The sequence below is a fragment of the Lygodium microphyllum genome, chromosome 7, assembly GCF_053477565.2.
Source record: "Lygodium microphyllum isolate KBCC chromosome 7, Lygodium_microphyllum_v1.1.10, whole genome shotgun sequence".
Taxonomy (NCBI): Eukaryota; Viridiplantae; Streptophyta; class Polypodiopsida; order Schizaeales; family Lygodiaceae; genus Lygodium; species Lygodium microphyllum.
Window position 1 is genome coordinate 24,352,151 of NC_141141.1, and position 13,387 is coordinate 24,365,537.

At 37.5% G+C, this 13,387-nt stretch overlaps 1 protein-coding gene across 2 annotated transcripts; it reads left to right on the top strand.

The window, feature by feature from the left end:
- Positions 1-2,333: 2,333 nt before the first annotated feature.
- LOC148033273 (uncharacterized) lies at positions 2,334-5,112 on the top strand. Of its 2 annotated transcripts, none has more exons than XM_087681161.1 (4): positions 2,334-3,349; positions 3,876-4,013; positions 4,141-4,317; positions 4,601-5,112. In XM_087681161.1, the coding sequence occupies exons 1-4, from the start codon at positions 2,906-2,908 to the stop codon at positions 4,667-4,669; spliced, it is 828 nt and encodes a 275-aa protein (XP_087537287.1). In that variant the 5' UTR covers positions 2,334-2,905; the 3' UTR covers positions 4,670-5,112. The 2 variants fall into 2 exon arrangements, with proteins under 2 accessions (XP_087537287.1, XP_087537288.1); XM_087681162.1 differs by having other exon boundaries at positions 3,879-4,013.
- Positions 5,113-13,387: the final 8,275 nt, after the last annotated feature.

The window sequence follows — 13,387 nt, forward strand, 5'->3', positions numbered from 1 at the left end:
AAAATCACATGATTTGACTCTAGTGAAGGGGTTGTAAGATCCCCTTGCACCTAGCATGTACATGACGAACATGATTGTGAAGGAACTAGTTGGTTTGGTATTTAAAAGAGTGCTTGCAAGGACGATAAAAATTAAGGGCTATGAATATAAGGATATGAGTATGTTGGTTATGTAAATAAAAAACTCCAAAATTTTGTAAAATATTTCAAGTATATCAAGGAATAAAAATTCCAATACAAGAAGTTGTGCAAGCCTTCTAGCTTGATTTGGCGAGCTCACCAAAGCCCTCTTTTAGTGGATGATATGTAACTAGACCTGGATGAGACTTGGATACTATAAGAGCTGGTCCATGCAGCAACCCCTATATAATTATATGGCAAGTTCATGGGGAAATGTACTAAACAATTTGCGCACATTCACAACTTGAGACAATTGAAGAAGACATGTGAAAACATTTGAAACAACTTAGACAGGTGGTATAACATGAGAAGCTAGTCATAATAAGTCCATCTTGCGACGTGTAACAACAGTCTACTGAGATTGTGATGACCTTGGCTCTTGAGTAAAATTTTTCTAACTTCGACATACTCCATCTTTGTAGGAATCCAAGTCAGGCATGTGGTCCATATGATGACTATCTTTATTATGTGAAAAAATGGAAGTTTTCCTATTCTCCATGTGGAAGTGCTTTTATTGATGCATTGTACATGTTTGATGTCCTAATTGTACACCTTTTGATATTTAAAATATCATCTTACCATTCTCTACAAAACTTTCAAGAGAAACCCCTAAAGGTGGTTCACTGCCTATTGGGCTACAATCTAGCACCATGTATGCAAGGCTTATAAAATTTGAAGCATTAGCCTTGGGGTTGCAACAACAAAAGAATGTTTAGGAAAACCAAGGATCATGATCCAAGCATACAAAATTTAGAAAAGAAAAAATCCTAAAAGTGTTAGACAGTTTAAAAATTGACAAAGATGATTGGGTTTTAGCTATATTGTTTTTGAAAATGCCCCTCAGATTATTTGAAGGGAAAACTAAAGACTGTGAGTCAAGCAAAGTGCGAAAGTGAAGAAAACCCTAACATTTCCAGAGAATATGTTGAGAAAGATTACTCATTTTTTACTTACATTTTTATAACAATAACGCTTAGAGCCCTTGAAAAAATCTACACATTTTAAAAGATGTTTATATGGGCTCTTTCATGAAACTCAACATGAGAGAGGGTGTTTTGTTTGAAGATAGGATGGCTACACATAGGGTGGGGGACTCCCTACCATGATATTACAAGACTAATGGAAATTGTTTTAAATCTATGGTAGTACATCCCTCATATAGATAAAACTAAGCTCAAACAGGTGTATTCACGTTAATCATTAATGATTTAGGAACCAATCTTTTTGTTTGCCTTTCAACATTAATGGCATCTTGGCCATCAAATTTGAGAAATACAACGAAGTTCCCTCTCAAAGCATGTGTGACTATAGGAAGTCGATAATAATGAACCTTGAGATCCCCTTGGAAGCATTGGTAGCAATGTTTATGAAAAGCTTTTTCCCCATCGAATTGGGGGGAAGAATATGGCAGTAGCTAGTTTTGTAACTAAAATGTCAAAACAATTGCCAATTTTCATGAGGACAATTTTCACTTCCGACTGTGTTTCGAGAAATCTAGCTAGGAAAAATACGGTAAAGGATGGTTTTGTTTGCAAAGATTGGCTATTGGGATTCCCAATGTTTACTAAAAATATTTTTGATAATAGATAGAGAAACCTTTTTGGAGAGATTTTTAGTCAAATTATAAGTATTTTTTATTTTGATAACTAAAATTTTTCAAAAGTTGAAAGTTTTAAATCTTGCACCATAAATTTAAAATATGAAATTTAAAAAGTTACAATGTATTTTACATTAAACTTTGATTTTTCGTGGACACAAGCCGACTCGATGGCGGTGGGACGCGTCATGCAGCTGTAATGGCAGTATTGGACTTAGGAGAGCATAAAGTCCACTGGTGACTGGACGTATGGAAAGAGGATCCATGTTGACTCCTTTTCACGTCGTTGGGAGTCGGGAGGGGAAAAGTGCCCACGAGATTGTATCGACCCAGCATTTAAAGGATACATTGAACATTCTCTGGGCATCCCAACACCTCCGGAGCTATTAAATGCGGTTAACAGCAGAAAGAAAAAGATAAAAACATTCAGGAATCACACGCACGCACGCACGCACACACACCCACCCTCCCACACGGCAAAATTGGTGCTTCAACGAGCTACTTGACGACGAAAGCAAATTAAAAAAACACAGAAAGTGCTCTCCAAAGACAAGAACCGAACTACGTTTGAAGTCGCTGAAGCTGGACGATTTACGATGCCCCGCCCCCACGAGATTTCGCCTCGCTTTGGGGGACGGGAGGGGGTAAATGCCGAGCTTTGCGCTTCTGGTCTTGTGCGTGCTGCTGCTGCTGCTGCTTCTTCCCTCTCTTTTTCTTCTTCTTCATCGTCTTCTTCTCTTTTCTGTCTTCTTGAAGCGCCTTTCTTCTATATATACTTCCTGATAATTCACTCGTCAGCCTTATCCACAGACACGCACAGACACAGACACAGAGAGAGAGAGAGAGAGAGAGAGAGAGAGAGAGAGAGAGAGATTGTTCACGGTTCACCTCTTTTGCTATCCCTGCAAAATCCTGCCTGACACGCTTCAATCCTCTCATTAACCATATTCCTTTATATTATATCTGTACTCACACACACACACACACACGCTACCTTCTGTAGCTCTCTGAGCCTCTTCCTCGTGTACTCACCTGTGTGATTCCCTCTCTCCGCTCTTGCCTCTTTCTGTATCTCCCCTCTCCTATTTTCGGAAACCTTCCTCGCTTTAATCTCACACGTAAACCGTCAATGGCTGTCACCGAGGAGATGCTGTTCGGGGAAGACTTAGCGACGGCAGGAGAAGGCTCTTCTGAAGATGAAGAAGAAGAGGAAGAAGTAGAAGAGGACGAGCAGCAGGAGCCGGAAGAAGAAGGTGACTGCTCCGAAGACATGGAAGACAAGGGAATTGATATTATGATAAGCCAAGCAGGCACGCCTGGCAAGGATTCAGATGCTGAAGATAAGGGAGTTGATCATCATGATCTCAAGCTTAAGAGGGGACCAGTTATACCTCTGAGTAAAGACGCCTCAAGGCTTCTCAGGCGTGTAAGCAAATCCTGGGACAAGAGAATTGCGAGCCGGCCATGCACAGCCATCAGGAGCAGTATCAGGACAACATCATCATCATCCCTCATGGCTCCTCTCTACTCTCAACTGCAGTCTTTGAAGGACATACTGCCCCAGTCACATCAAGTAAGTAGGATATACTGCATGTGTTTGTAGACCTAGAGAGAGAGAGAGAGAGAGAGAGAGAGTGTGTGTGTGTGTGTGTGTGTGAAAGAGTTCAAGGGTTAACTAGGAACCCTAGAAATATGTTCTGCAAGCAAATATTTTATACTGCCTCAGTGGCTAATTTAGCCCAAAACCCATGGCATCCTAACCCTATCTTAACTCCCTAATCAGATAAGATAGCAGCCCATCAAAATACTTCTCATCTGCCTCTTTATCACTCTCAATTCTATCATAACCCCATGATTAATTAAGATGGCAGCTCAGATAAGGTGGCAATTCATGAGATACTTTGTCATCTATCTCCTTACCACTCTTATTTCTATCTTAATCCCACGGTCAAACAAGATGGAAGCTCATGAATTACCATCTCCTCACTCTTCTGATATTACCTGCTGATCATGGGGCTAGTCAGCCAAATATGATTTACTCTGGTTTTCCTCTTCCAATGGGTGCGAATTTTTAATTATATTTTATTGCCATGTATCAGCAGTCCAAGGATACCTGCATCATCACCGATGCTCTGGACTATCTCAAGGCTTTGGAGCAGGAGATCAAGCACCTCAACCAAGGTTTCGCAGTGAAGAAATTAAAATCATCATCCTCAGCCGCATCCCAACCCTCCAAGGTACCATCATCCTCGGCTCTCTTTCTTCTGCACATTAATTATGGCACCATGCTTCTCATGGTACACGTGCCACCCTTGTGCTGCTGCCACGTTGCCCTTTCCCCATCCTCACACGTATCATGTGCAGGTGGTGGTCACCCGGGCGGGTCCAAGGCTCGAGATCCACGTGTCATGTGACAAGAGGCCAGGCCTACTCCCGGATCTCATGGTTTTGCTGGAGGCAGCTGGGCTCGTGTTGGACCATGTGAACGCCTCCTGCGACAACCTCTTAATCTTTGAAGCCTCCAGCACCACCACCCCTTTGGTGAGTTTCCCTTATTAACCCTACCCTTAATTACCTTTGTACACATCTTTGCAACATCTTAAGGCACAACACCTTCACTAGCATTAGTATTGTCATACCGTCTTGGAAAACACCTTCACTAACTATCACATCCATCTTGGAAAAACCTAGAGAAAACTACAAAGGTTGGTGATTCCTTGATGGAAGAGTACTTCCAACATCCCGAGCAAGGAATATAATCTCATTTTGGCTCCTATGTTTGCATCAATCCGCGCTTAACAAGTTCTCCTTGCTTGGTTTGTAGGATGAAATCGACCCATCCAATCTCAAGAATGCTATCTTGTCAAGAATATATAAGCTCCATATGACATGATTTTAGAGCCACCCTTTATTATGCTGGGTTGTCAACTTCCCCTTTACACGGGGTTAGCTTGGATGCCAACATGCTACTCTTTGTAGCAACCATATGGCAAAATCTTACCTATATACCAAATTACTTAGGTCATAAATTTCATACATACCTCATAAACTAAGCTAACATATCCTTTATAACAACTTGTTCCCTATATCAATGTGATTGTGGCATGCTTATAGCATTTTGCTTTTAGCAAATAAAGTCACTCTTCTCGCAACATTGGACTCAAACTCTTAAAATCCTATGCATGCCAAGCTCTTTGTACGATTTACCTTTTGGAAATCTTACATTATGTGTCTTTGTAATCCACTTCAATGTTGCATCTTACGCAAACAATTTCATCTCATGATGAAGCTACCATGTATAATTTCCAAGTAAAATTATTAAGCTACTTATAGATATCTATTCTTGCATGGAGTCATATCATGTATCAAAATTTCTACCAAGTTCTTGTGTCTGAAGATATCATCATTATGCCAATCAAATCTTTCATTTCAAGGTATTGAAAATATGCCCCTTCTTCTAACTTGAGAGTACAATCATGTTCCCAAAGGTTCAATGTGGAAGGGGCTTAGATCTCAAACCCCTTGATCTCTCATGCTTGTGTTTAGAAGTTTTTGGACTTGGTTTGGGTTTCAAGTTTTGCATTGCCGTAAGTGGTAGTGTTTCCTAATTTTACTAGTCCTTACTACTTTAGTAAAATTTTAAACAAATATTCTAGTGTGGGAAGGAGTATGCTTATTATAGAGATATTTTATGGATTTTTAGTTGTAGTGGGCATTTTGTGTTGGTATCTCTTGAACATTTTGGTTTTGCAAAAGTTGGTTTATTGTAGATGCTTTTATTAGTGTGTGATGTAGGAGATAACCCTAACTTAGGAAATTAGCTTAAGACTTGAGGTTTAGGGTTTAATGTAGGAAATAACCTTAGCTTAGGAAATTAGCTAGGGTTAAGACTTGTGATTTAGGGTTTAATATAAAAGGGCAAGAGTTAACCATTGTAAGCACCTTGTAATAATTGTGATCATTTTACTCCTAAGTGGAGCTTAAGGACCTTCCTTCCAACTTTCATGGAGGTGAATGTCCATGACCGTCATCACAAGTGCTGAGTTTCTTGTTGCAATTCCTTGTCTACCTTGTATTCCATGGCCATGGTCAATTTCAATCATATGTGTAGTGTGAATTTAGTTATGATTTCATCATTTTCTTGATTACTTGCAAGAATTAGATCTATTTCTTGGTTAGAAATTTTGGTTGAGGTTCTCTTTGTTTCATTGGTATTAGAGTATAGTATGTTGGAGTTACAAAGGTAAGCATTGTGAATGGGAATGCAAATGCAAGAATATAGAGGTAGCGATAGAAGCAAGAGTGGTGAACAATAGTAGCACCGGTGATCTACTACAGTAGGAGTAGCAACAATTTATCACAATGAGCAGCAGAAGTAGTAGCAACATTTGAGCTAACATCAGCATTGTGAGTAGCTCTAAAAGTTTCAAAAGTAGTAGTACCAACTATACTAATAAGGACATGCAGTATAGTGAAATACACAATAGAGATATGGTCATGGATGATGTATAGTAAACATAGATGAATAGTACGTGGGAAAGTGTCAAAAAGCAAGAGAGGTTGGCTCAACTTATCATTTCATTATATAAAGCTACAAAAGCTATAAGTGGAGAATTTTCTTAAAAGTTATGCCTATTGTGCCACATGAGTTTTCCAAAGTTGTCACAAACTTTGATTTGAATATAGTAGCCCATGAAGAAGACAATGCAGAGGACGCAACAAAAAAAAGGAGTACTGAATAGCCTTTATCCTCTTAAAAATTCATATCTATAATTTCTAGTTCAATGTCACTAGTCTTTCAGTAGTCATGTGTGCCTTTTGAAAAGTTTTCTATTAGCCAAGGGGCAGAGACTAATTGCAATGAACTACACTGGATGGAGAAGGTTGTAAGAAAGGAAACTTATTTGACCATGGAATTGGTGGAAATACATTAGAGCTGATTGTGTTGGATAATAGTGATGATCATTCTTACAAATTTGAATATAGAAGCATGGATTTGATGGGTGAACAACATAAATATTAGCATCATTATGATCACCTTCATCAATTTTACAGTGGCAAAGCACATGCTTATCATCCTCATGATAAAAAAATTTCAAGCCGGCATTCATATGGTGCTACATCTTGTGGACATTCCTATTGTGGATTTTCTTGTGCATAGTCATCATATGAGTATCAACATGATTATTACGTAAAGGAGATGTATGCTTAAGGGTTACATTATAGATGTGTTGAACTGAGGCCTTTGGATAACAAAGACATATGTAGGAAATAGAATGCTAAACTAGTACTTGTTGTAGAGTTTCAAGATGAAGAAGAGGAAGATGAAAAGGAGGAAGATCAAGTTTTAGTAAAATAAGATTTTGAAGAACATAAAGAAAATCTTAATGAAGACCAAGATGAAAATAGTGGGGCAGTCAATGAATTTGCAAGAAATCATGAGTATAAATTTCATGTTAGATAAGAAGATGTTTATTAGCCTTTTGATTTTGGTGAACGTGGAGATTATCTTTTGTACCCATTTGATCTGAGCATTTATGATGATTCTATGTTTTCGTATGACTTGATGGACGGGTTTTCCTTTGACCCAAGTGGTAGGGGACACTTGCATGCTGCCATTATTGAATGAGATTTTCTATGCTCGTGGCCATCATTATGATGGGATATATTTAGATCTGAGAGGCTTTCTTTTAAGGGAAACAACTTATAACATGGCATTTCATGTTCACAATTTTTTTCTTAGTGTGTCTTCATTGTTTTTATATTCCTTTTATGGGAAGAAGATTAAAAAAGATACAAACTTCTATGTAGTGCAAGTTAATGCAGTAAAGTACTGTGCTTAAATATATTGCCATAACATATACAAAGTTAGATTTTTATGATTGGAGGTTGTATCTACTAGTGTATACTTCTATATGACACATCATTTGCACAAATCAAAGTTATCTACAAGGAGTTATGGCGGTTTTTAATTACAACCTTGTTTTGATAGTTTGTAGAAGTTAATTGGAATTTTTATTATTTGCACTTCATTGATCAAGGGTGGTCTTCTTCAACACATGGGATTCTTCTACAACTTTGAAGCTTTCATTCCATTATATTTTTCTCCAAAATTTCAACTTTGTGAACAAAGCTTTTTAAGGTTGGGATGGCTTATAATGTAGGAAATAACCCTAGCTTAGGAAATTAGCTTAAGACTTGAGATTTAGGATTTAGTATACAAGGAAAAGGGTTAATCATTCTAAGCACCTTCTAATCATTTTGGTCGTGTTATTCCTAAGTGGAGCTTGAGGACCTTCCTCCCACCTTTCATGGAGGTGAATGTCCATGACCACCATTGCAAGAGGTGAGTTTCTTGCTACAATTCCTTATCCATCTTATATTCCACAACTATGGCTAATTTCAATTCTATCATAGTTTGAATCTAGCTATGGTTTCAACATTTTCTTAATTACTTGCAAGAACTAGATATATTTCATGGTTAGAAGTTTTGGTTGATGTTGGGCCTTCATTTTAGTGCATGTATGAATTTTTTATATTAAAAATAAAGTGATATTGATGCCTTTGTAGTGGATAATAAGGCCGCTTTTTACAAGAAATTCATCCCTTAATGAAGAAAACACCATCCCATCCTGATGCAAGCCTTATATATGACACATTGCATTGTCTTCTAAAGCCACACAAATGTGCACAAGTATACCTAATTGTCTAAAGAAAAACTGAAAGAATAGAGCAAGGAAAATGATCATGAATATTTGACCTTCATTTTAGACTTGCAAGACAATGTCAAGCGGGAGATTGTGTAGAAGCTTCAGGAGTCTTGGTTGGTGGAAGTCTATCATAAAAAGGAGACAAGTTGGAATTTGTTGGAGGATGCACAATAGTAGGATATATGGGACGCTCGGTATACTAATGACCTTTTGTATGTTCAATTAGCAACCCACTAGAAGTTGATGGATTGTGTCTTCTTCAGGACATCTATTATTGAAACCCTCAAAAGCTGGCACTATCAAAATGATGATACAATGGCTATTCTAAGGTGGATGAGTTTGGACAACTTCAAAACCAATTTTCTCCCCCTTTATAGTATAATAAAAGTTGAATTCAAAGATTGTGAGAGATACGAAGTGGAAGAGATGCCTGCAAGAGAGTTTTTGGGAGACTAAATGAAGCAGGAAACTCTCTAATCCTTTCTTTGAAGCACTAAAAAGATGGGCGGAGCCAACTCTCTAATGAATGAGTTCATAAAGAGAGAAGCATTGGAGCATCTCCAAAGATATGTGAGAATGAAGAAAGCGAAGGGTAGAGGGAGAATGAACAAGCAGGAGAAGAATCATTTGACACCATTAGAGTTCTCTTTACAAAAGTCTCAATGGCACAATCGAATCAAGGTTCCCTTCTTTCTAGCTAGATACGTCCTGGAAATGTTCATGTGATAGACTAGCAAATGTAATTTCATTGTTGATATTTAAGGGAGAATTCAATAAATACCTCAATCTTCATGTAGCAAAGTTTATAGTATCATGCACAACCCAAAATACTAGGACTTGAGAGCATTGGTCAACAATATTTTCCACCATTTCCAAGGGTGTTGCATTTCAGTAGTATGAAATATAAGTAGTAAGCACTTTTGGCACATGGGATGACCAAAAGTAAGCTTTTCTCACCTAGTTTAAGCGTGAAGGTTTTGAAGAGAATGCGAGAAGAGTTTATGAATCTAAGTCAGATTATTGGAGAATGAGTTAAAGCTTATGTCTTAAGAATGGAGTCTACACTAAAGAGATGAGACAACCATAATCTAGATGATGGAACTTAGAAGGGTGTACTCCTTAAAGGAATGTAGCTAGAAGTTTAAAAATTTGTAGAACTGAGATGGTGAGCAAATCTATAGGCCACATTGGAAGGTGTTATATTGTATGATGAAGTAGAGGTAAGATGGACCATGAATTAAGGATGAGGAGTCTTAACTCTCTCAATATTAGGAGCACTCTACTAGCCTAACTTAGTCCTCGCAATTGTATCCTCCCCTTATCCATATGTGCATATAATGTCCCAATATGATGCTCTAATCCAACAATGGCCACCGCAAACGGTGTCTCAAATGATGGCTCAACCATAGTAGCAATGGCCTCAGATAGTTCCACCACAACAACAATGGAACCCTATTAATTAAAACAAAAATAGCCAATTCAGCTAGGAGTCTATGCTATGATCACGCAGATACCTCAAAATCCCATTATATATATTTGGAGGAGAAAGTTTGAAGGACTACCTATCCAACTTAGTTGTAAATATAAAAAAGGAATTAATGGATGTGATAACGAAGCAGTTGTGCAGACTTTGAAAGGGAATACTACTAGTATCTTTAATTCCATAGGAGTGGCCAGAGACACCATAAGGTCTAATACTTGGTGTGGAAAATGCCACCTAGTGGGACATTTAGCCATTAAATATACCCAAAAACTCACCATTCTTGGAGTTTTCTACTCATATTGTCTAATAAAGAACCACATAGAGACTATTTGATCCTTGAAGGAGATGTATAAAAGAAGGAAGAATGATGATGAAAAAAGATTCAATCTCTAGAATCTACGATGACAACCCAAGACATTGAACCAAAACATAGAGAGTTTGGACCTAATTTTTGTCCAAAGAGTTTTCTCTCTCAAAGCTATGGAGGAGGATGGTTTGGAGGTGGCCAGAGGTCAGAAGTGGAATGCTATAGATATGGAGTGATATTTTTCCAAAGTATCAAAATCCTAGAAGGTCGATCGATTACAAGCCCCTATGTAGTTGATGCCAAGAGTTGGCCATATTGTGCTAAGGACTATCCTAGCCTAGCCCTTGTGAAGGTTGACACAATTGATAATCAATCGAATGCTAAAAAATGTGTATTCAATTTCGTGGGATTAGACATTACTGCAATTACATCTGCTAAGAAAAGTGAACCATTAGTTCCAAAAGAAAATAATCCACCTAAAAGAACTATAAAATTTAAGCTCCTAATAGAGAGTTACTAAGTAGTACAATACATAATAGTGTAGTGCAAAGCACTCCAGTTCCATAAAAGGATACAAAGATAGTGGAGGAAGTAGGTCTAGACATCCAGGAGACAAAAAGGTAAAGATGCTTCTAGCCTTGTGTAAAGTAGTTTATGTAGCCCATTCTTAAAGAACATAGAAAAATGATAAAGGATGTCGTTCCATTACTATGACGACTAGAAAAATCGATGGAATCACTTAAGGAATATGATGTGATTAAGGACTCAGGCATATTCTAGCCCAACCTTATATTCCATTAGTTGTTAATGTTGTCTCCCATTTGTTGCAAAAGATTCAAACTTTATTCTAACCAAAATACATGGGTAGAGAATTTCTAAACCCGTATCAACGTCATAAACCAATAAAGCTTTAGAGCTTGTATAAGAAATGGATATGGATGATGCCTTTTTGGATCCAAGTACTCTAGTGACTAGTGTGTGAATTAAAGGATGTTCCATTGCATTTGCACTAATAGATGGAGGTTTCTTAGTGAACATTATGATTGATGTGACGATGAAGGACTTGGAACTACAAGGTATACATTTGATATAATGCCTCATTTGGCTGGTAGATCAGAGTAGAATAAGGTCTTTAGGCATTCTCCCCTATGTCAAGACTATCTTGGTTAGAAGTGACTTATTTGATGGTGAAGCCTAATTCCTTAGGGAAGTTACTATATATATATCCTCTACATCACCTGCTTTCAAGGCTTATTTAGAAATATCCTTATCTATGAATTTTTTAAAATTAAAACATAACCCATTTTTATTCAATCTATAAATAGTCCATTTATATTACACCCTTCTATATGTAAAAAATATATAAAAATGGTATTTTAAAAATACCTTATTTTGAACCCATGTGATACACACATATATTCGTGAGTAAGTTACTCGAGCCTAATTCTTATGGGACCTTTTATTACCTATTCTTGGGAAGAACATTGCTATTTAAAGCTCGGCAAGTAATGATTGGTTCAAGGGAATCTTAACTCTAGGCAGGGGACCCAATAAAGTTGTACTCAAGCTGTAGAGTTCCCAAAAGAAAACGAATCTACCTTCCTAGAAGTCTCTTTTGACTCCTCCAAAGAAATTGTAGAAGGAACATTGATTGAAGAAGAAGCTATAAAACAAATCTTAAAAAAGAACAACAGAGGCACAATCCTAGTAGGGACTTTGGGTCAACTCCCTATGGAAAAAAAGGCGCTATCAATGGGTAAATGCTTGCTTGAGCCAAGAGTAACCTCAAAAATGTTTTTCTCCTAGAGAGCCTTTTTAGAAGTAGAAATAGACTTTAAAGAGAAAGATGATAAAGGTGAAAAGAAAGATTATGGATGTGACATAGGAGAATCAATCCAATTAGAATAGAATACAAATGTTGATGTAACCATACAGGCCTCAGAGGATAAAGATACCATATTGTTGGATGGAATGTTGTGGGTATCCTTTGGACTAATTAATGAATCTCATTATACATAGTGGATGCATAAACAAAAGATCAAGCAAATAAATATATTATTCATTAGTGGCTCTTGTCACCTTGATTTAGCCACCTTAAGAAAAATCTGATGATGATGTGCCATGCCAACAAGTACCAATGCCACAAAAGAAAAGCAACTCAAATGGTCCTTGTTATGTAACATTCCTAGATGCATCCTTAGAAGATGAATCCTCAAGTCAAGAAGTGATTATCCTTGAAACAGAATCAGAAACAATCCTTATACCATTTCAACATCCAACAATATCAAAGAAATTATAGTCAAAGGAGGAAGAAGCTAGTTCCAATGGAGCATCTGAAGAAGAGTTAACTCTCTTGAAGGAGTTTGACTTGTACCTAGAAGCTATCCACAAGACCTTCATCCGATAATTGGAAGGGGAAAAGAAGTCAGCCTTCATTGTAATCTCAAAGTGAGTAGTAGTCTTCCTCATGAGGAGTTATTGTCCTTCGTGATGCATTAAAAGAGAAGCTAGATATGCTTGCTTGGTTCTGTAAGGATCTGAAGGGGTTTGTCCCCATGCTGTATCAACACCACATTGATCTGGACCCTGTTGCAAAGCTCGTATGAAATGTCAAAGGCCACATGAATCATAACTATTTTTCCTTGATCAAAATAGAGTTGTTGAAGCTTTTAGAAGCCCAGTTGATCTATCGAGTGGCCAATAATAAATGGGTTTCACCTACGTGGTCATACCCAAGAAGAATATGAAGTTACAAATATGTATGGACTTTTGAAAGCTGAATTCCAAGACAAAGAAGGGCCATTTCCCTATTCCTTTCATAGACCAATTGTTGGACGTAATGGTAAGATATGAGACGTACTCTCTACTGGGTGGATTCAATGGTTACTTACAATCAAGTATAGATTGAAGAAGAAGATATGTCTAAGATGACCTTTACCATCAAATAGAGAATCTATGCCTATAAACTAATGCCATTTGGGCTCAATAACACCCTAGCCACCTTTTAGCAAGTGATAATGATTGCTTTTTGAAATAATCCACATGATTTTATTGAGGTATACCTAGATGACTTCAGTATCTTTCCTCTGCTCTATAAGCATTGGGCTCGGG